At 39.9% G+C, this 23,181-nt stretch overlaps 1 protein-coding gene across 4 annotated transcripts in view; it reads left to right on the top strand.

The window, feature by feature from the left end:
- Positions 1-23,181, top strand: part of LOC124152106 (carbohydrate sulfotransferase 3-like) — a 41,102-nt gene that overhangs the window by 15,007 nt on the left and 2,914 nt on the right. Inside the window, exons 1-3 of one of the 4 annotated variants that reach the window (XM_048382572.1) lie at positions 9,619-9,819; positions 11,993-12,154; positions 21,940-22,096. In XM_048382572.1, coding sequence (XP_048238529.1) covers positions 12,104-12,154; positions 21,940-22,096 — 208 coding nt within the window. In that variant the 5' untranslated portion in view covers positions 9,619-9,819; positions 11,993-12,103. Of the gene's footprint in view, positions 1-9,618; positions 9,820-11,992; positions 12,155-13,375; positions 13,471-21,939; positions 22,097-23,181 lie in introns of those variants that run through there. The other 3 variants (XM_048382573.1, XM_048382575.1, XM_048382574.1) reach the window with 3 other exon arrangements.

The raw sequence follows: 23,181 nt of genomic DNA, 5'->3' as shown, positions 1-23,181 counted from the left end.
ATATTTTCCTGAATAACATGTTGTTTGCATGTAAAATAAATGTCCCTGTTCACCTATGTAGAAAGCCAATAAGCGAAATAAAACTGAGTAACAGACTGTGTATAATAGATCCATAGAAATACGATTGCATAGACGATTAATTCAGAATACAACAGGTGTAAGGTGTGGCCAATTGAAATGTATCTCGATGACTAATTGAAATGTATTTCGCAGGTAATAATCAATAAACATTGTGACAGAAAAACAAGTGAAGGATTGAGTTGAATTTTAGTTTTGCGATTTAAAATTCAAAATTCAAACTTCGATATCATGGTACACAGTTCTATTGTAAAGTCAGATTGGGAGTTCGAGATGGCGCTATGTATTTTTATCTCGAATTTGCAATAAGCTGTTAAATTTATATGTTTTGTTTTTTGTTGTTTTTTTCTGTTTAACGCCACACTCAGCAATATGCCAGCTATATGACGGAGGTCATGCAAATAATCAAGTCTGGACCTGACAATCCAGTGATTGACATCATGAGCATCAATCCACACAATTGGGATAAGATGACATGCATCCAATCAACCAAGTCAGCGAGCCTGACCACCCGATCCCGTTAGTCGCCCCTTACGACCACCATAGCCCCACCCCCCCCCCCACCCCCCCCTACCCCCCCCCCCCCACCCCCACCCCCCAACTCCCTTACGACAAGCATGGGTTGCTGAAGAATAGTGACATCCAGCTGTGTCACGTGGTATAGAAAAACATCGTGACGTGTAAAATCAACTGTATCATATTGGCTCATCAATTAATACATCTGATGTGTCATAGTCACAAATATATTATCACTGTAACAATAATGAGATTTGTAAATAGAAATAGTATCATCCAAATATGGAACCATGCAACGTCATTTTGTTCCACCTGCACATAATGCCAACAATACAGTACGCGCGAAGGGTACAAATGTCTGTGCCAGTAACATTTTACGCGCAAGCACACAGGAATGCCTTCAATAAGAGCATTACACATCATCCGCTTCTGAAATCAATCTGACCTTTTCGTTTTACCCCCTTTGAGTTTTATCGGGTCTGAAACCACTAGACTTGCTAGACTGATACCCGGATGGTCATATTATATGCCTCAGGTAAATAAGCGTCGCTGATCTAGGTAACATGTAAAAGAGCAATCGTTAAACGAAATAAGATTTGAAACGTATCAAATACTTCTAGCTATCGCGATACAAATTTCCATCTGTCGGCATAGCGTTTATATTTATAGGGTAGTACTATATCTATGTAAATACCACTTAATAATGTCACTGTTCATCGTGTATAAAGCAGACACGTTGGTTAAAGTAGACCTCTTCTCCCCATACTCTCAACAGTCTCACAAGTGTTCGGTCCGACTTGGCCCGGGCTGTCAAAATCAACTTAAACCTCACAGGTGTAACATGAAATGGATTCACACCTATAGATTAGTATTATATCTACCTAAATATCTCTTTATAGTGTCTCAGATCGTGGTTTTTAAAGAAAACAAGATGCTCAAAGTGAAGCCCTTTTCCCTCTACATTCTCAACATAGTCTCTATCAGAAGTGTTTGGCTTGTGGTGGGTCCGACTTGGCCCGGGCTGTCAAAATCAACTTTAAACACACAGATGTATCATCAATGTAGAGGGAAAAGGGCTTCACTTTGAGCACCAAGTTTTCTTTACATACCGCGATCTGAGACACTATAAAGTGGTATATAGGCAGATATTATATCATTTTTCTTGGAACATCTATAAGATGTACAGCTACATGTATTTACCAAAAGAAAGAATCTACGTTTTTACTTCATTAAATAAACATTCACTCATTGAACATCTCCAACAGTTTTGTCCATGTTGAGATCCACTGAAATGGTTAGTTCACTTATTACATTTATATAGAACGGAACGATATTTGTGATTAAATATGATTGTGGATACATTTACCTTGGCTATATTTTAAAATTCAACAATAGTTTGCGTGTGGTTTGTTTGGAAGCATAAAATCAACTATTGTTTGTAAAAACCATTTGTGTGTGTTAATATATATGTTTTTTTAAAGGAAGAGGTGTTTGAATAAATAATTATTTGTGTGTTCACAAACCCCTATTATGTAATTATATTTTCCTGAATAACATGTTGTTTGCATGTAAAATAAATGTCCCTGTTCACCTATGTAGAAAGCCAATAAGCGAAATAAAACTGAGTAACAGACTGTGTATAATAGATCCATAGAAATACGATTGCATAGACGATTAATTCAGAATACAACAGGTGTAAGGTGTGGCTAATTGAAATGTATCTCGATGACTAATTGAAATGTATTTCGCAGGTAATAATCAATAAACATTGTGACAGAAAAACAAGTGAAGGATTGAGTTGAATTTTAGTTTTGCGATTTAAAATTCAAAATTCAAACTTCGATATCATGGTACACAGTTCTATTGTAAAGTCAGATTGGGAGTTCGAGATGGCGCTATGTATTTTTATCTCGAATTTGCAATAAGCGGTTAAATTTATATGTTTTGTTTTTTGTTGTTTTTTTCTGTTTAACGCCACACTCAGCAATATGCCAGCTATATGACGGAGGTCATGCAAATAATCAAGTCTGGACCTGACAATCCAGTGATTGACATCATGAGCATCAATCCACACAATTGGGATAAGATGACATGCATCCAATCAACCAAGTCAGCGAGCCTGACCACCCGATCCCGTTAGTCGCCCCTTACGACCACCATAGCCCCCCCACCCCCCCCACCCCACCCCCCACCCCCACCCCCCACCCCCCAACTCCCTTACGACAAGCATGGGTTGCTGAAGAATAGTGACATCCAGCTGTGTCACGTGGTATAGAAATACATCGTGACGTGTAAAATCAACTGTATCATATTGGCTCATCAATTAATACATCTGATGTGTCATAGTCACAAATATATTATCACTGTAACAATAATGAGATTTGTAAATAGAAATAGTATCATCCAAATATGGAACCATGCAACGTCATTTTGTTCCACCTGCACATAATGCCAACAATACAGTACGCGCGAAGGGTACAAATGTCTGTGCCAGTAACATTTTACGCGCAAGCACACAGGAATGCCTTCAATAAGAGCATTACACATCATCCGCTTCTGAAATCAATCTGACCTTTTCGTTTTACCCCCTTTGAGTTTTATCGGGTCTGAAACCACTAGACTTGCTAGACTGATACCCGGATGGTCATATTATATGCCTCAGGTAAATATCCCAATCATGATAAACACGCAGACACATTCGATTTTCGTATCACAATTTAAACGCAATACACATACCATACCATGCAAGGGGCCAATAACACAATCATCGTGTATCTGCAGGTGGGAGTGTGTTTACTGTTAACTTATGATTTATGAGGTGATATATCAATATGACAATAGTTAATTACTGGTTCGTTGAACTTATCACGTCTCGTGTAATACGTGTGTACATAAAGATTTAGATGAAATCTTTTGCCTTAGACCTTGGGCGTTCACTTAATAATAACTTTATACCAACTGTATATAAATAACCTTTCATATGGCTGTATGTAGCTGGCTGGCTGGCATAGCGTAGGTTCGAGTCGGCGTTTCATATGCTGCTGTAGCAATGGATAGTGCCTTCTTCGTTGAAAATTTGCAATGCCTATGGCCTTCTTGTTTCCATGCAAACACATTAGGCTTACAGCATCCAAGCGTCAGTAAAGCTTTTAAAATGTTTATGGTTGACCATAGGTGGGCAGGTTACCCTCCATTGTTCGCGAACACCTGGTATCATCACTATTTGATAGTGATTCATAAACGCACGTTTAGCAGAGATTTCTTATGAAATAGAAAGAGTTTTGTCGCTTTTATTCATACATTTGATGTGAGAAAATAAAATTCTCTTCAAAGATAGATTGTTTTCCTGAGCCCGATAAAAAAAATTCATTTTCATTTTTGGGCACGATGATAACCGAAAGAAGCCAATTGTCTCGATGCTATTCAGATCCGTAGCCGTGTGCGTTATCCCATGGTTATCCCGCTAACACTCAAACACATGTAGCACGTGTGGTATCTCAAGTAGTACCTTGTGCGAAATATACCTCTGTCCACCCAGCAGTGAATGGGTACCCGGTAGAATGAGATGGCAATGTGGTTGTTAACCTTCTAGCGCCTCACAGGCAGCTTGGGTTGTATACTCCCCAGGGAGCTGAGAATGAAAATCGAGAGCACACCGATCCATTGGCCAGGGTAATAATGTAATGCTTTGGGCATGCTTTAGGGTGTGGAGTTTACACATTATTTTTCAGTACAGCGATATTTTACCCCTGAAGATCCGGGTCAGTATTGTGCAAAACACATTTAATCAGTTAACTCCCTTGCCTCGGGAATATGGTACAACTGTGATTAACAGCGTTCTAGCAGTCACAGATGCGGGCTCGTACCACGTGGGCTTGTACAGGCAGACCAAGTATGTTAGCCTAGGTAAGGACGATGCTACATTTTTGTCATACCTACAGGGTAATGGGTGATGCGCTTGAGAATGATATCAAAGGCACGTTAGACGTATGCGGCCGAAAGTACGTATATTTTCGTCCCGAGTATTTAGGCGTTCAATAGGCGTAGATATGATGTGCTCCTACATCAATCTGTGTCGTCCTCCCATTTTGAACAGCAACGTTATCATGGAACTTGGAACGTCGTGGATATATGATAATAATAACAATAGGTCATTAATGTATGTTGCGCGATATTTCCATACCACACGTGCTTGCTCAAAGCACTGCATTATTTAGTGAAAGTAATAGGTGAATCTGTAATTCGAAAACAAGATCAGCGAATCCTGACACTGCAAATGGAAACAAGTTTCTGTTGTTTCTTGGCTAGCCAGAAGTGCGTTCCTGTGGACAGTGACTATTATTTGAGATCTAGTTTAGGAGAAAGTATACAACATACTGATTTTCCTATGGAGTAATGAGCGACCACGTCAGGGTTCAGACAGATGTGTTGCAGGGCGTGCATGTTTGTCAGTTAGTTTGTTGTTTAACGCCGCACTCGGCAATATTCCAGCTATATGACGGCGGTCTGTAAATAATCGAGTCTGGACCAGACAATCTAGTGATTGACAACACGAGCATCGATGTACGCAAATGGGATATGGTGACATACATCAGACAAGTCAGCGAGCCTGATCACCCGATCCCCTTAGTCGCCTCTTACAACAAGCATGGGTTGCTGAAGACCTATTCTACCCCGGATGTTCATGGGTTGGACTTGCAAGTTACCCATTCAGTGTTATGGCCAGGCCTCTGCCTTTTGTTCTTAAATTGCTCTGCAGCATTTTGATCATGGTTGCAATGAGCGAGTGAGTTTGGTTTTGCAATATTCCAGCAATATTCCGGCTGGCGGGGGACGACAGAAAGTGGCCATGGTTCCAGCCATGCTTTGGGATGGCCATGAACGTCCTGCACTTCAAATCCTGCACGAACTTAGCTCAGGTTATTATTTGAAACACTAGACTATTGATGTGGCGCATCCTATGAGCCTCGGGACGATTGGGTTGTCGCAGTGTATTGAGTAAAGCTGAAACATCGAAACAACACAGGATGTTAGCCCCATTGGCAAGCTAGGCATATGAGTTGTTCAATACCTGAACTGAAATTTTCAAATGTAACTTAATGTTTCAATGGGGGGAGGTGCAGTTATATCGTATAGGTTAATGAAATCAACGTACATGTAAAATATGTATGTGCTTCGTTTCGATCAGGGGGCGGTCGAGTAGCCTAGTGGCTAAAGCGTTCGCACGTCACGCCGAAGACCCGGGTTCGATTCCCGACATGGGTACAATGTGTGAAGCCCATTTCTGGTGTCCCCCGCCGTGATATTGCTGGAATATTGCTAAAGCGGCGTAAAACCATATTCACTCACTCACTCGTTTCTATCAGAATGCGCTTATGCCTTCAAGTGGTTCGGTCAAAGAATCCATCATGAATGTGTTTTTATTTTACAAAAAATTATGTCTTGCATCCAAAAAAATACTCAACATACAGTTAAATGTATTCAATCTTATGTTTTAATGCCGTAAGTCCCGATGTGTTATAAATTGTATCTGGGATATATACGATATATGGGGGAAATATACGTGAATCATTACGCAACGATTTGACAATTCTTTCAGCTGTGTAAACAGTGTACTGTCATGTTAGTTTCTTAAGGAGGGGCTGTGGGGTAGCTTAGTAGTTAACGTGTTCACTCGTCACATCGAAGACCCGGGTTCGATTCCCCACATGGGTACAATGTGTGAAGCCCATTGCTGGTGTCCCCCGCCGTGATATTGCTGGAACATTGCTAAAAGCGGGGTAAAACCATAGTCACTCACTCACTCATAAGGAAACCTACAACCATAACGTTTATGAGATGGTCCCTCGATGGCCTACTCGGTGCGTGAGCTTGGCTTAACGTCACATGAACAATATATAACAGTTATAAGACGGAGTGACAGCTTAATATAGGGGAGGCCGAGAAAGTAGGTCATATGCATTAATAATAATGACGTTGGTGAAGCCCACGAGCACGGTTATGGTGCTTACAAACAATGTATCATAATCGGGACGAATATACACTATCAACGACCAGCGGATCCCGACAGACGTAAGGGGTGCAACTCTGCCAATATTCAATCACGGCATCGTAGACGTCTGTAGATACATTTCCTGAGATCACTGTATGTTTGTTTGGTATTGTGTTTTCAACGGACCACACCATTTATTGCTTGAACATTTCGATGTTGTTCTCGGGGGCGGTGGGGAAGCGTGATGGTTAATGCGTTCGCTCGTTACGCCGAAAACTCGGGTTCGATTACCCGCATGTGTGAAGCCCATTTTTGGTGTCCCCCGCCGTGATATTGCTGGGATATTGCTAAAAGCGGCGTAAACCCATACTCACTCACTCATTCGTGCCACGCGTTAATACATGTACGTCTTAATATGAAAATACAGTAAACTACGGTTATAACGAACTCAAAGGGACTACTAATTTTAGTTTTTTATAACTGTAGCTCGTTATAAGCATATATACAGCATAACGACAGCAAATATTCGGGACCAAAAAAGTAAGTTCGTAATAGGCGTGTTCGTTATTACTGTAGTCAAAGATCAGGTATCACTGGGGCTAGTTCTTTTTCTGAACTGAAGATTTATTAGGAATTGTCGCCTTTTTAGCAGCTTGGGTGCGAAATAACTCGATATTATAACATATTCATAATCATAACTACCAAATTATATGTTTTGTTTATACAAAAGGGTGAGGAGATTTAAATAGAGAGATTTTACCTCAGGATTTCCGTTGGGGATAGCTTTGTTGTTAAAGCTTTCGCTAGTCACGCCGAAGGCCCAGGTTCGATACCGAAGAAGAAGAAGAAGAAGAAGAAGAAGAAGAAGAAGAAGAAGAAGAAGAAGAAAATTATTTTATTTACGTGTCACACACTGTACAACAATGACAATAAAAATACACAAATAGTGTGTACAGTGTCCAGCCCTTATGGTCTACGAGACACGCAGGACGTCACTTACATATGAGTAAAAATGAGAAATATCACAGTACATAAATATACATAAATATGAGTTATCACCAGTGCAAGGTCAAAAGTTGAAAGGAGAACATTCTGATACTAAGAAATAAAATACATTGAACTAAGTTGGTAGAGACGAAAGACACAGTTGTCTTCGCTGATACATGTGATGAAGAAGCGCGGCTAGGGGTCTAACCACCCTATTGTTCCGCATAAAGAACACGGTCTGATCGGCAGCGGACATCTGTATAAAGTTTGGAGTTCCAATAAATTCTATAAATCATAGCGTAAATCTGTGTAGAGAGAACATTCAGCAGAAAAGTGTATTTCATCCTCAACAGAATTGCAATTACAGAATTTACACATACGTTTTGGGGCGGGTGAATCTTCCCGATTCTATTTCAAATGGCAGTGAGCCGCAGCGAAACTTACTTAATATACTGCGCTGATATCTGTTCATCAATAAACTGACATAGGGTTCTACTGATAAAGAATCTTTAAACAATCTGTACATGTACGTAACTTATTACCATTTACCTGGCCCGTATCGTTCCAGAGCCCATGTAACCAATCAGAATGGTCTAAGGATAACAGACATACTTTAGACAAGTTAAACTCTTCAGTAGAAATATTATTTAGATCATAAATTGGTAAATGTAAACTAAGAAAGTAGTTGAAAACTGTATTATTTTACCCCACCCAGGTGCAATATTTGAAGCCCACGGTGATATTACTGGAATATTGCTAAAACCGGTGGAAGTAAAAGCAACAAAACCCTTTCCATATTCTTAGGAAATGTCTGCCAAAAGCAGGAAGGCTCAAGTATACTATTCCGACTATACCATGAGAAATTAGCAGGTTGTTCACCCTGTGCCGGCAGCTATTGTTTAGGGTACTCTAGAAACCAGGCACATTTTCAGACGACCAAGTCCGTGTTCAAGTTGGCGGTACTGCTTCTTTATGGGTCTTCATTACCACCCGATTGAAGTTGGCTTATTGTCACTTCAGTCATGGTTTGTTCTGATTGAATTAAACTGATGAATCGGAAGATGTTGGGGTGGTTGGTTGTCATTTTGTTTATTCTTGCATGCCACCCCTCTACGTGGTTAGTGGTTCCTGGACCCAAGCTGTCAAAATGGTTCCACATATTTGTATCCTCCCCCCTCGACCCCCACTCAGTCCCATAATCAGCAAATTTCTGGATGACAGGATCTTCGGTGTTGGCTGATTCAAGGGCATGGAACCAATAGTCATCTATATCACAAGGTCTGAGGAGAGGGATGGTTGATGGCCATCTCACAAAAAGGTTAACATCAGGATTGTTTGCAAAATGTGAGCTAATTACTGCCTGTCGGTGTCGGCTAATCCGAATTATCTTTAACTTAAACTGATGTAATTATTTATGATTATTAATATCTGTAGTAATGTATGTATTGCAATCACTGTAAACTTATCAACTAATAGTGTATTGACTCTGCTCCTGTAATAAATGTTGGAACGCACAAGTTGCTCTACGTCATCTGAATCTACGCTATTCTTACCCTACTTTAAAGAACTCGCTTGAGACGCGGGCGATCTCACATGAATCAAAGGTGACCTCGGGATGACGTCTTTGGTTTATCTTGTCTGGACAAGATTGTTGGGAGGCCGCAGTAGTATAGTAGGAATATTGCTGCGTTAAACAACAACAAACAAATGTAATAAATTCAAGCATTAAAACACGCACAACACCACCTCATTCATATATAGTAAAATACGTTTATAACGAACATGCTTATAACGAACTGCGGTTATAAAGAACTAAAATTAGCGGTCCCTTTGAGTTCGTTATAACCGTAGTTTACTGTATGGTGTTCTTTAGCATTAAATATCATCAGCAGCCAATATTTGAAACACATCATTAATGAGGGTTTAAGTGGGGCCTAATGAGGAAATAAAACCAATTTACTACACCGTCCACAGCATAATCAGCGACGAGGAGAATTATTCCCACTAGCATTCCAACATTACCATACGCCCTACGCAGATTCTTATCAGTGTGTGGGCTGTTGTCATTCAGAACATAAAGCGGCGAGTTTACTATCTCGCCTGTGGATGCGAGTGTTAGTTATTAGACGGAGAGGATCTACCAGGACACAGATGGTACGCTTTCCCATGTAGATGCGAGTGTTACTTATTCTCACCGAATGGATCTACTACAGTACTGAAGGACATACTTTCATTATGCATAATGGGTATGTATTTCACCGCAATATTATATCATATTTCTTTGCTGTTAACATACGGACAGGGTTTAATTCAAAGTTACAATCTGATACGCTAGTACATTTGTTCTGTTGTTTTCATGAGGGTTGTTGTTATTTACAAAGTGCTGACATTTCGGTTTCAGCGCCGTAAATCCCTTGATGATAATTACGTTATATGGCTCAATGAATGGGAGAGGGCGTTCTAAGTTATGATACCTTGTGCCCAATCCTTTTCATGAGAATAAACTATGTTTAAACTAATCACTGAATGATGTCATTTGGTTAACAATACACTACTTGCACATTGAACTGTAAATTTTTTTTTTTTGTGAGGAACGAATTTCAGCAGGATTAACAGTAAATCGTTCAGTGTAAAATATTTTGCAGAAATGTATGTTCTTTAGAATAGTTCTACATTATAAAAGAATATTACGGAACTTAATACATGTGTATATATCACTGTATGATCTTTTTTATACCATATACTCAAATACATGACATGCAAGGACAATGCGTTTGCAATAGGGACAAAATGCTTCTTATTCTTCTGAACAAATATTAAGAAATTCTTAATATGTTCCCGTCTAAAACTACAACAGAGCGAACTATTAATTCAATTGTTACCAGTAGCCAAGACGTTCCCACGGCGTTTTCAGGGGAGGGGTATTTTGACAGGGCTTGTCCTGCAGCTCTCTGTCGGAAATAAGAGTGAAGTGTTCCCATGCCTGAGGCAAGCGTATATCCACCGGTAAATGCGCCCGAGAAATTAATAGGTCTACTTTTCAAAAGAAGAAAAAGGTGCGATAAAATGTGTTTAACATCAAACCCAAAAGACGTTCAAAAGATTGTGCCCCTTTTCACTCCCTATTCGTGTGGAATATATCAACGATAACTGTTATTTGTATTGCGGAAACATCTGTGAAAAACGTAATTAACGCAGTGTAATACATAGAAGCTAGTATCATTCTTGTGCCACTTTCAGCAATATCCTTGCGCTATTCCAGCACTATCCCGAGAGTGTGTCTTTGTGTCGATCGTAGCGCAAACAGTGGCTATTGCGAGTTATGCCCCTTCTATGCCTCACCTATGGACCAATCAGATTCCACCTCTCGTTTCACTTGCATTTGCTTCAAACAAAGTGGCGGCGCCCAGTCAAGACGATCTGATCGATCATCAGGATCTATATTGTGATAAAACGGGCCTTACATCGCAAAGTGCATTAAATCACGCGAGCACCTTGATAAAAAAAACATGAAAAGATTTGGAAAAGATCTGCTGACAACGAGTTGGCAGTGCACATGCTTTGCAAATCCTGCAATCGACCGAAATCTGCACGACGGTTTACGAACCGGATTTTGATTTCGTTGCGCGATTTTGATTGGACTATGCATAGACTCGTTAGTCCAGCCAAAATGTTACTCCATAATACAAGCCTAGTTCGGCAACCCAGACACCCTAAAGAACAAAATTAATTGACCCATGCTCGTTTACACGTTTCATTTAGTACAAGTCTATTCATATGTTGCAATGTTTGCAAAACGGGAGTGAAAGCAACCATTTCCCCATTAACGTACTAGGTACAATGTAAACATGTGTGTTTGCTAATTACACGTATATTTAACTCAGTCACTCTGAATGTAAAAACCGTGTTCATAGCATCCAACAATGCACGATTGTTGACATAATGGACGTAGTTCAGAATAAATACGGTATCATTGTAAAATCATACACATGGCAAATCTAAACCATGCGTCCGCGAGCGATCAGTGGCCATTCACCGACACCAAGACGCGCCCATGCCGCTATCGGAACACACTGGCAATGCTGTGTGCATCTCGGATGGAATAACAGAATCCATGATTCCGTCGTTGATAAAGAAGCCGACATATACAAACGCTGAATTCCCCCCGCTTTCACGTTTTGCTGTCAGAGTGGAGTTTTAATTTCAACAGCTTCACGATTGGGATATATATGCCTTACACCATATCATGTTTTAGAGACTGGAGAATTTTATACAAAACACATCTGATACTTTTGTAAATGCCTTTAGATTTTAAAGATTTCCAAAACGTTGAAAGTACATCAGGAAGTGAAGGGTTTCATTTATTTACATCTAAATGCCAGACACTGAGACGGGGCCATATGTATGTCTGCTCAACAGAATCGGGTCAGTTAACCCACTTGACGCCTTTGCACCGAGACCCCCCGAACAGACCAGAAGTCGTCCGAATGATATTGTACGTAAACAGTGCCAGTGCTCACGTGACCTGTGATGTTGATGTGTTTGTCATGCAGGCCTGTTTCGCTAGAAAAAACAACTAAGGTAATCCTCTTTTCTCCACTTCATCAACGTCAATATAGATCAATCAAATAACCTATATGTTAATACGTGTATGTTTCAATAATCCCTCCTGAGGCACCTAAGTGAAGGAAAACAATCATTTTACAAATGCAGTTTTAGTTATCGTTCTTTGAGATATTAAAAACTGTATGGTTTTATTGTTTACTAAACCAGCTGTGAGTATTCTTACACCATAACTATCTTTTCAAAAGATAGGATGCTTAAACATGTGCTTGAGATGAATATTCGTTTCATTTATTTGTTTTCTTCTTTCCGACTATTGCGACGTGAAGTTAAAATAGTTCTATTAAATCTCTATAAACGGAATTTCTATGGTGACATGTGAAACCATTTGTTAGTCAGTTGGACCTATCCATTCCGGTTTGTTCATATTGTGTCGATAAATTCGTATTAATTAAGATTAATAAAGATGCTTCGGATTACCGGTAGTCGTCATGCTGAGCTGAACTGCCGACACCAGCCAGGGACTAATTAGGTATGGTGAAAAGTGTTCACGAATGCCAAAGTGGGTCGAGAGGGGGGTGCGGGGTAGAAATATGTGGAACCACTTCGACACCTTGGGTCCAAGAACCACTAACCACGTAGAGGGGTGGCATGCAAGAATAAACAAAATGACAACCAACCAACCCAACATCTTCCGATTCATCAGTTTAATTCAATCAGAACAAACCATGGCTGAAGTGACAATAAGCCAACATCAATCGGGTGGTAATGAAGACCCATAAAGAAGCAGTACCGCCAACTTGAACACGAACTTGGTCGTCTGAAAATGTGCCTGGTTTCTGGAACAAAAACTGTAATGGGTTGTAAATTGTATTGTAACTGTGTATTAATGCTGTCAATTTCATTTCTTTAAACTGTATATACAAAATTATTGGTGTTTGTTCAAAATTGTGTTCAGTGCTCCTTCTCCAATGAACCAGAACCAGCCGGCACGATAATCCCCATATTAATCCTTTGGAAAATTAGCACGGTAAATTTTCTAAATCCCCCTTAACAATAGCTGCCGGCACAGTGTGGACACCCCATTTATTCCACTCAGTGCCACCGGTGGGGCCGGATACGCTCATCTTTTCAAAGCTTGCATAATTTGACCAACATGTGGTAAGGCATTGTTAACGATTCCAAACTGGACAGACGGGTGGGTATTGACATGCTTTCAACAGTGGACTCGAGTATCTTGCCACTGAGACGCAGACTGTACTCCATACGAGCAACACCTCCCAAGCCACCACGGAGCATCGCCTGTTAGCCAGCCAAGGAGAACTCTACCATCGGTAATTATCACGTTATCTTTCTAAACAATATACAGTAGGCATATTTCTAGATTTCTCTAAACCTTCCGATATGGTATGGCATAACGGACTAATACAAAAACTCCAGAACGCAGGACTCAAAGGCCTAATAATAAACTATATTCAAGACTTCCTAAAAAATTGCAAAATAGCCGTGGGAATCGACCAAACGCTATCCGCACTAGAAGCATAAATATGGCACAAATATTATTGCCGAAGGCAAAAACAAAATACAAATATGGGCAAATAAATGAGGTTTCTCACTAAATTCCGAAAAAAACACAGGGATAGTTTTCAAACACAAAAATATACGCGCAAACACCCCCAAACTAAAAAATAATCCTATAAATTTAAAAAAAACAGACCAAATTTCTAGGACTAATCGTTGATGAACATCTAACCGGGGGTACTCACATCAAAAACCTAATAAAATAGATGCAGTAAAGACCTACTTACACTACGCTGCCTGACAGGTTCTAGCTGTGTGGTCTACAAGGAGACCCTACTATCATTATACACATTAGATCAAAAATAGACTATGGATGCCCAATATACAATACCTTAAATACAACACTGAACGATAACCTAAACTCAATCCAAGCACTTTAGATAACCACTCGCATACAACAGAGCACCTCGCTTACCTCACTGCAGGCCCTAACAGGCGAAATCTCCCTGGATTTACGCCGAGAACCCCGATTTGTCGATTTTATTTTCATAATCGCTAGTACATGTTGGTAGCATTACTACATGATTGATTATTACTTAACATGGAGTTTCATCTGGTCTTATGTAATGGCAATTATTAGTATGCAACTCCAGATGGGAATGAACTACAGGTTATAGTAATTAGCATGATAAGATCGTCGAGAATGTTACGTCGGTAAGGCTGTGTCCGCAGTTACACTCGCTGATGTTGGCAGTGAACAGGCAGCGTATGACAGTTGTGACGTTTGGCAGATGTCATAATCTACTAGGATCTCTATAAAAATATCAACTTGTTCTTGCAAAACTAACACCATAACTGAAAACTTCCGTATGGCAAGGAGGGGTGCTGGGGGAGGGGCGGGGCTGTTGTAATCTCCTGGCCTAAACATGTCTTTTGAAGTTGATTCTGCATAATTCATAAATGCTACTGAGTTTGTGAGGAATTTTGACTTTAGTCTACCGGCAGAAGGATAGGGTAAATGTAAAACCAGAGAATACCCAGTCTCGATTATCCGACGACACATCCATAAAACGACAAACTAGCTGTCAAAAGTATATGAATGTATCACTGAAAATCAGTAATGACACCAGGTGTTCGCGAAGAGGCTAAGCCCAGCGAGTAGCACCCGCCTCTCACAGAATTTGTATAAACATATACTTCAAGGTAACAACCAACTAAATCCATTGGTAACCTTTGGTGCCCTCAATGTCATCTTCCCTAGGCAAGGGTGTCAACTGACTATAAAAGTTCAGTTGCCACCCTTGCCGAACTAGGCTGATATTAGGGAGTTATATTTTGGTTGGACTAACGAGTCTATGCATAGTCCAATAAAAACCGCGCAACGAAATCGAAATCCGGTTCGTAAACTGTCATGCAGATTTCGGTCGATTGCAGGATTTGCAGAGCATGTGCACCGTCAACTCATTGTCAACAGATATTTTCCAAATCTTTTCATGTTTTTAATAAAAATGCGCACGTGGTTTGATATATTTCGCGACCCGTTTTATCACTATAGATCTTGATTATCGAACAGATCGTCCTGCCTGGGCGCCGCCATTTTGTTTGAGGCAAATGCAAGTGATACGAGAGGTGGAATTTGTTTGGTCCATAGGAGAGGCTTAGAAGGGACATAACTCGTAATAGCCACTGGTGGCGCTACGACCGAGCCCAGGAATTCCAGCCTAGTTCAGTTAACTCTCTTGCCTGGGAAGATGGTAAAACACATGAGAAAAGATATGATGCTGACAGTCCAAGTATCGCAATCAGGGCGGATTCGTCTCGAGCTCAGGATATAAGGATCCCACATCCTTGTACGCCTCAATTGCAACGCCCTCGACGACTGGTTCCTCGTGCCCTACGGGCTACGAGAATGACCTTAAACAATATTTTGTCTCGGATAACGGAATAAACACTATTTGTTACTCAGCCCCATACTAACGCAGCTCTTGGAACAAGTGAATGACACTACTGCTTGCTCGATACATGAAGAGAGCATTTTACGACGCATAGCCTTTGTTTCAGCCACATCTCTCCATACGAGGCGAAGGGGTAGCCCAGTGGTTAAAGTGCTTGTTAGTCACCCCGTGGACCCATGTTCGATTTCTCGCTCAACCATATCATGAAGAACTGTAACGTCGAAATGACACTTCCGCGTTATTACATGAGGATAGTTACGGTCAGAACGTCATCTAGAGTTTGTATATATATTTTTTATAAAAATATATTGTTCCGCCTTATGAATGCAGCTTGATTAATGATGATGCAATACAACTGGTTTGGGGTTGCGGTTGAAATGAATGGTGGGTAATAGGGGGTGGTTTTACTGCCAGATTTGAAAAACATAAAAATTATGATCAAAGCGATAAAACACTTTCCTCGATCATAATTGCAAAAGGTACAAAACGCTTTCCTTCATCATAATAGTAAAGGGACAAAACGCTTTCCTTCACCATAATAGTAAAAGGGACAACGCTTTCCATAATCATAATTGCAAAAGGTACAAAATGCTTTCCTTCATCATAATAGTAAAGGGACAAAACGCTTTCCTTCACCATAATAGTAAAAGGGACAACGCTTTCCATAATCATAATAGTAAAAGGGACAAAAGGCGTTCCTTTATCATTATAGTAAAAGGGACAAAAGGCTTTCCTTAATCATAATAGTAAAATGGACAAAACGCTTTTCTTACTCTTAGTAAAAGGGACAACGCTTTCCTTAATCATAATAGTAAAAGGGACAAAACGCTTCCCTTAATCATAACAGTAAAAGGGACAAAACGCTTTCCTTGATCGTAATAGTAAAAGGGACAACGCTTTCCTTAATCATAATAGTAAAAACGATCAAACACTCCCATAATCATAATATACATCTCCGCTAAAAGTCCTTTGCACAGTTCCCCCTATATTGTAAGTATATGTTCATGAATCACTATCAAACAGTAATGATACCGGGTGTTAGCGAAAAGGTGAACGTATTCTTCCCAACTTGTAGCACCCGTCACAAACACATGCCAAGGCAAGTCACCTGTTCACCTGAAAAAAAACATGTCCTCCACATACCCGCCAGGTTTTGAACGCTTAACTAATATAAGGCTTTGGATGCTTTCAGAAAAAGTCGTAAAATATGTTTAGTATATACTAAAAGATAAAGCATTATGAAGCATGGTCATAAATTTCTTCCTGATCCCACTGGATTTCTACACAGTTGAGATATATTACATTTGTAACGCTGACTTAGATTTATCCCCGTATGCTAATGTGGACACATTCTTGCACTTGTCCAAAGACACAAACGCCCTTTGCATATGTACACTAGCTGTATTCACGTCTACGCCGACCTATTCTGTTCATACAAAGTTAATTTCAATGTTTCTGACAAGCCGCCATTTGGGAATCAACTCGCAAAGCAGAGAGGTTCGTGCCCGACCAACCCACACAATTACACAAGATCTGGGTGAATAAAAGGGAGCTTATTGGTCAGCAGCAGGCTCTGCTAATGTTTACTTTCAATTATAGAATGTTTACAATCAATTAGAGATCTACAGAAAGAACATATTGAAACATGTATTGCCGAGACATTCATTCCGACGTAAATGACAAGTAAAGTGCACAAAATGATAATATTGATTTCCGAGAGAGAAAAATTCATTATATTCGTAGAAAGTATATAAATGTCCAAGTAGAAGTGCTCCGTAATCGGCTTCCAAAACAAACCTGTATGGGAGTCACAACTGTTTTCATTGGATGATGTTTGCCGCGTTCATCTATCTTGTGATTCTTAGCCGTTGTATACATATATTGTTTCTGCTATTTCTGTTAATCCTACAAAAGTAACAACATTGCATAAATTGTTGAATGTGTGAAACGACCTTTGATCTTGCCATTGTGAATGATAAAAATAACTGTTAACAATAGGCAACTAGCGTTTATTTACTAACATCCTCTATTGGGAAGTAAACACCAGATGCCCTTAGCCCTGTGCCGCACAATATAAATGCCTGAAGGCATATTCAGTGTTGTTACTGAGGTGACATAAGTTGTGGACTCGCTAATCAAATGAATTAGCAGACAGAAAAAGACGTTATGTATTATAAAATCCGAGGCAGTAGCAGGCAAACTGGGCGTCGGCCCGGTCATCATGAACGTTGAAACTGCGCAGCGTGTGAAACACCAGGAACCCGTTTTCACCCAGGGAATCGCTTTCTTGTCTCGTGTTATCGCTTTCTCGCATCCGTAATTGAAGGCGAGGAAGAGATGTCCGCTCTCGGCCTCCGTACAATGTCATATTTACATATATCCAGCTTTCAAGATTGCAAATAGACTGTAAATATATATTTGTATATGTATTTTTAACCTCAGTGAAAAGAATACTTCTTTTTTCCTTTTTTTTTGGGGGGGGGGGGGGGGGGGGGGGGGGGGGTGTAAATATTATCATAAATTGAGGGGCAATTTTTATTTTTTTTGGTGATGAATATTATCATAAATTGAGGGGCAAAAGAAGGTATACCAAGTTTGTCTTCTTATGTAATTGGAAATGAAAATTATGTTGTTAAATTTGATTATGTCTATTTAACCATCACTCATTCCTGCAACAGTTAGTAAAAAATAGTCTGTAACTGGGTAAATTTGTGAAAAAATAAATTTGTTAAATGGAAAGTGAGGTAAAATGAATTTGCAACCACATGCCCCCTACCATGTGCCGAAAAAAGCAAATTATTGATTTTCAAAGATGTTTAAGATACCAATTAGCAGTTGTGTATTATGCGAATTATTTGTTTAACTTTTTAAAAGTTTTAAATCTAATTATATATAGAAAATAAAACCACGTGGTTGTATTCTTTTGGTGCTGAATGAGCACCAGTATAGTTTATTTTTTTATATAATATCGCTACTATAAGATTTTTAATTGACAATCAAATATATTATATAATTAATTGAGGGGCGTAATTTCTTTTTCTTTTTCTTTAGCGACAACGTTAGTTTGTCCATTTGTCACATTGCCCCATTGTTGCGCTTTAATACTATTGTGAGAGACAAAGTTAAAATATGTCGCATTTATCGGTTTTTGGTTAATCTCAACAGTTTTTTGCTTGTTTTTGTAAGGGCGACAGCGCCTTCCCTTCTAGGATTCCATAGTCGATCAGCCGAGAGGATAAGACTTGGCCGGACTTATTTGTATAAACCCCTACTAGCTGTTAGAATAAGCCCGCCCTGCCAAACCCAATCTCAAAATCAGATCTTATAATTCTCACAACCGCTAAACAAAGAACTGAGGACATGCATCCCATTACAGGTCACGTCAGAACGCCCTTTCATCCGACCAATCAGAGCTTCGCTTACCAAATTAGAAACGCGACAGTCGGAACATGTTTTATAATAACGCAACCTCGAAAAGGTTTAATACGGGATGTTTCTGAATCTAAACCGTCCAAATCATCCTCTCGCTTCAACTGGCTAAACATTTGAACGGAAAAGACATACAATCTATGCCATCTCTTATACATTCCAGGGCCCCGTTCCCCAAAGCGATCTTAGCACTACGATGATCGTAAGCCTATGTTAAAGTATGGGACTTACAATCATCTTAGTGCTAAGATCGCTTTGAGGAACGGGGCCCAGAATGTTCTTTTATTCCGTTTTTCAAATTTTAAATCGAGAATATTTTTCAAAGCGTAGTCTGGAATGGAAATCGACAGTTTTCTGGTTGGCTAATGTCGACTTTTTGATATTCATTTCATTGGTCGGTCAAAGTTCGCGAAAGATCGAAATGAGTTGTCCTCAAGTCATTGTTCAGCCGTGGATCTGATTTTGATCTGAGAGCGGAAGGTCGGTGGATATCCTTCCGCGTTAAACGATTGTATTTTGTTGTTATCCTGTGTGGCGCTCGGTATCAGTCTACTGTGTCAGAGTGGATATACATGTAAAACTGCGGCCTGGTATCTCTGAGGGCTACCACCATAAAACCGACATTAGTCCGGACAAGTACAAGCAGCCACACAAACACATGTGGAATAACCTTGCACGCGACGTTAAACCTCTGTGCACCTCACCTCACCTACATATCACCACGGACCTATATAACATTATACAAGTCCGTGATATCATCAATGTGGTATGGCAATAGAATCGCGAGGGTGTTTCAAACAATTACAATACTACTGCAATGATTGGATTTATTTAAGCTTAAAAAATCATAATTGTAAAGAACGTAAGTTCACAAAACAATATTGTGAACTACGATTGTAGGTTGTAGCATCATAACTGGTTCCATTGCGGGTATGCGCAGCCAGGACAATCCAACATAGGGTTAAACGAAACCTATTGTTTCAGTTTATTTGCAGAACCCTACACTTATTACTGAGTTTAGCAAGGCACTTCCGTTTGGTCAATCAAAAGTTTCAAATCACAAACACATTCACACAACTTCGACACAGCCAAATGCAAATGTACAAGGGATTACCGCTTACTTAATTCTGACCAACAGGCATGCCCAACTACATATAGGTTTCTTAATCAAACACGTCATCTTACTTGTAGAAATTAGAAGCTTGTATACCCAACGCTTTCGTCAAAAAGACGCAAGTCAGAACCAGGGCCCACTTGCACAAAGTGATCTTAGCGCTAAGATTATCGTATCTCCAATACTTTAACATGGGCTTACGATAGTCTTAGAGCTAAGACCGCTTGGTGCAAGTGGGCCCATAAGGTCAACTCACATATCAAAACATTCATTTTGTCGACGAAAGAAGTATGCCCCGAACACCAACTTCCGGTGTTAGGGTCATGAATATTAATGAGTTGACCTTCTGACAAACCAACCGATTCATTGATCTGTTCACGATTCATGTAACTTTCTTCATGCAACCAATATTGTTAAAAAAAATATTCACCGCCAAAAGACACTTGAACCATAGAAACATATAGAGAAGTATGGACGTTAAGAAGAGATGTTTCCAATGTGTACCAATTAATGACAAAACTAACAATCAGTAATGTTACCACATATTGACTTTATTCTTATCACGATATACTGCACGTGATTTCCAAACTTTGCACGAGACAAATGGACCATCTCGAGTCATGGATCTATGACGTCATATGTGATGCGATCATGAGCATCGGTACACACAGCATACCAATATGTTCGTTTGTGCATCTCTTAAATATGAGTAAGTCTTCATGTATTAGACCGCCTCCGTGGTCAAGTAGTAGAGCGTCCGCCCGGAGAGCGGAAGGTCCGGTGTTCGACCCCCGGGCGCGTCATACCTAAAAGACGTTAGAAGATGGTACTTGTTGTTACCCTGTCTGGCGCTCGGCATTAAGGGGCTAAAACAAGGACTGGTCGGCTCGGAGGCAGTATACTGTGTCTGAGTGGGGTATTCATGTTAAACTGCGGCATGGTATCTCAGTGTGCTAGCACTATAAATCGGCATCAGTCAGGACTAGTACAAGCAACCACACACACACACACACACGCACGCACGCACACACACACACACACACACACACTTGAGCATGCATGTCGGTATATCAGTGCAATAATCTTTGACGCGACGTTAAACCCCATTTCACATCACCTCACCTTCATGAATAAACCAACATGCGTGAGTATATAATAACGACGGCTAAAACATACATTATTTTCAGTTTATAGGCGTGAACAAAAAAATGTTATTCAAACATTAACGCGCATGTGTCTGCCTTGCCTAACAACTGTCTGCTCAAGACGAAAACCTTGGACGGACAAACTGTCCAAACTGCCCGTTAAATCACGCTGTAGTAACTTCTTTTGAAAACTCGTCTGACATGTATAATTTGCTTCGGATAAATCATGTGACTTATGAGCATCTATTTCTGGATGTCAGTCAGTGGGTCGAGTATATAAAGTTTAATAAAAGGATCCGCACTACGTGATCCATGGTCTGTTTGTCAATGGATGAAGATGCTGCACACGTCCCGATGGTTCTGGTTGAGTGAGTGAGTGAGTGAGTGAGTATGGTTTTACGCCGCTTTTAGCAATATTCCAGCAATATCACGGCGGGGGACACCAGAAATGGGCTTCACACATTGTACCCATGTCGGGAATCGAACCCGGGTCTTCGGCGTGACGAGCGAACGCTTTAACCACGAGGCTACCCGACCGCCCCTGGTTCTGGTTGACTCTGGCGACAATGGGTATAACTGTCATGAATCTGTCAGTGGGTCGAGTTTATAAAGTTTAATAAAAAAATGTTTGTAATTCAGATGACTCTGGACAAAGGATCCACACTACGTGATCCATGGTCTGTTCGCCAATGGATGAAGATGCTGCACACGTCCCGATGGTTCTGGTTGTTGTGTGCATTGACTCTGACGACAATGGGTATAACTGTCATGAATCTCCAACGCCTTACCCCCACAAGTAAGTTCATACCGAGTTTTCTTTATGAATGTTTTCGACAAGTCTCTCAATGGTGGAAATCTCACATAGCATCCAAGGTCAGTTCAGGGCATCGCAGCTAATTTATACATAAATAACATTTTGAGAGACTCGTTGATACGAACGAAGGCCCCAGAATATTTTATGATAATTTTATAGCTACAACTAAATTTCCTCTGATGTGTGATAAATGGGAAAATGAACGTAATCAAAGCATTTTATGGAAAATTGTTTCCACTAATTGTGAAATGTGTACCAATGATGTGTTTCTAGTACCGATTCATAAATAGAGCTCTATACCAAAAAGGAATGATTGAAAATGAAGTTAACGGATGATATATGCTCTTTTTGTGTTTCTGAATCTGAAAACTTATACCATGTATATGTAGAATGCGTTCTTGTAAAGGGATTTTGTTTAGAAATTGAAGTGCACCTAAACTTGAAACTTGCATATGATATTCATTCATATTACCATTCTAGAAAAATTATTTTTTCAACCATATAATTCTTCTTGCAAAAATGCATTCACCGGTCATGCATTAAGAAAACTCCATTATGCTTTCCTTTCTTCATAAAAACATTGTAAGAGGTATGTAACATAGAAAAAAATATCGCAATTAAAAATAGTATTATTAATAAATTCGACAGAAAATGGAAGGAATTATCAGCCTACTTAATGTAATTTATCAGTCAATCAAATATACCAATATCTGATCATGTTTTAAGATTCTATGAATTGCTACACTTCATGTACCACATGTACCAATGTTAAATTTATGTCTACCGAATTGAAATAAAAAATATTATTTTAAAAAGTTCATACCGACTATTCTTTATGAATTTAGGGGGCACGGGTGGCCCAGTCGTCTAAGGCGCCGCGATTCCCTGTGCAGAGTTGCGTCCCTTGGGCACGCCTGAAACCTATGATTGTGGGTTCGAATCCCGGTCAGGACCATACCCGTGCTCTTGGGTTTAACCGAAGTGGTAAACGTCTGAGACCTGCATCACTTCGGGCTTTCCTCCCACATTAAGCTGACACGCCGTGATATAACTGGAATACTGTTAAA

Source organism: Haliotis rufescens, unplaced genomic scaffold, assembly GCF_023055435.1.
Source record: "Haliotis rufescens isolate VD_foot unplaced genomic scaffold, xgHalRufe1.0.p SCAF_4, whole genome shotgun sequence".
In the NCBI taxonomy this organism is placed as follows: domain Eukaryota; kingdom Metazoa; phylum Mollusca; class Gastropoda; order Lepetellida; family Haliotidae; genus Haliotis; species Haliotis rufescens.
The sequence above is the reverse complement of the archived record's forward strand: the minus strand, read 5'-3'. Positions and strand labels throughout refer to the sequence as shown.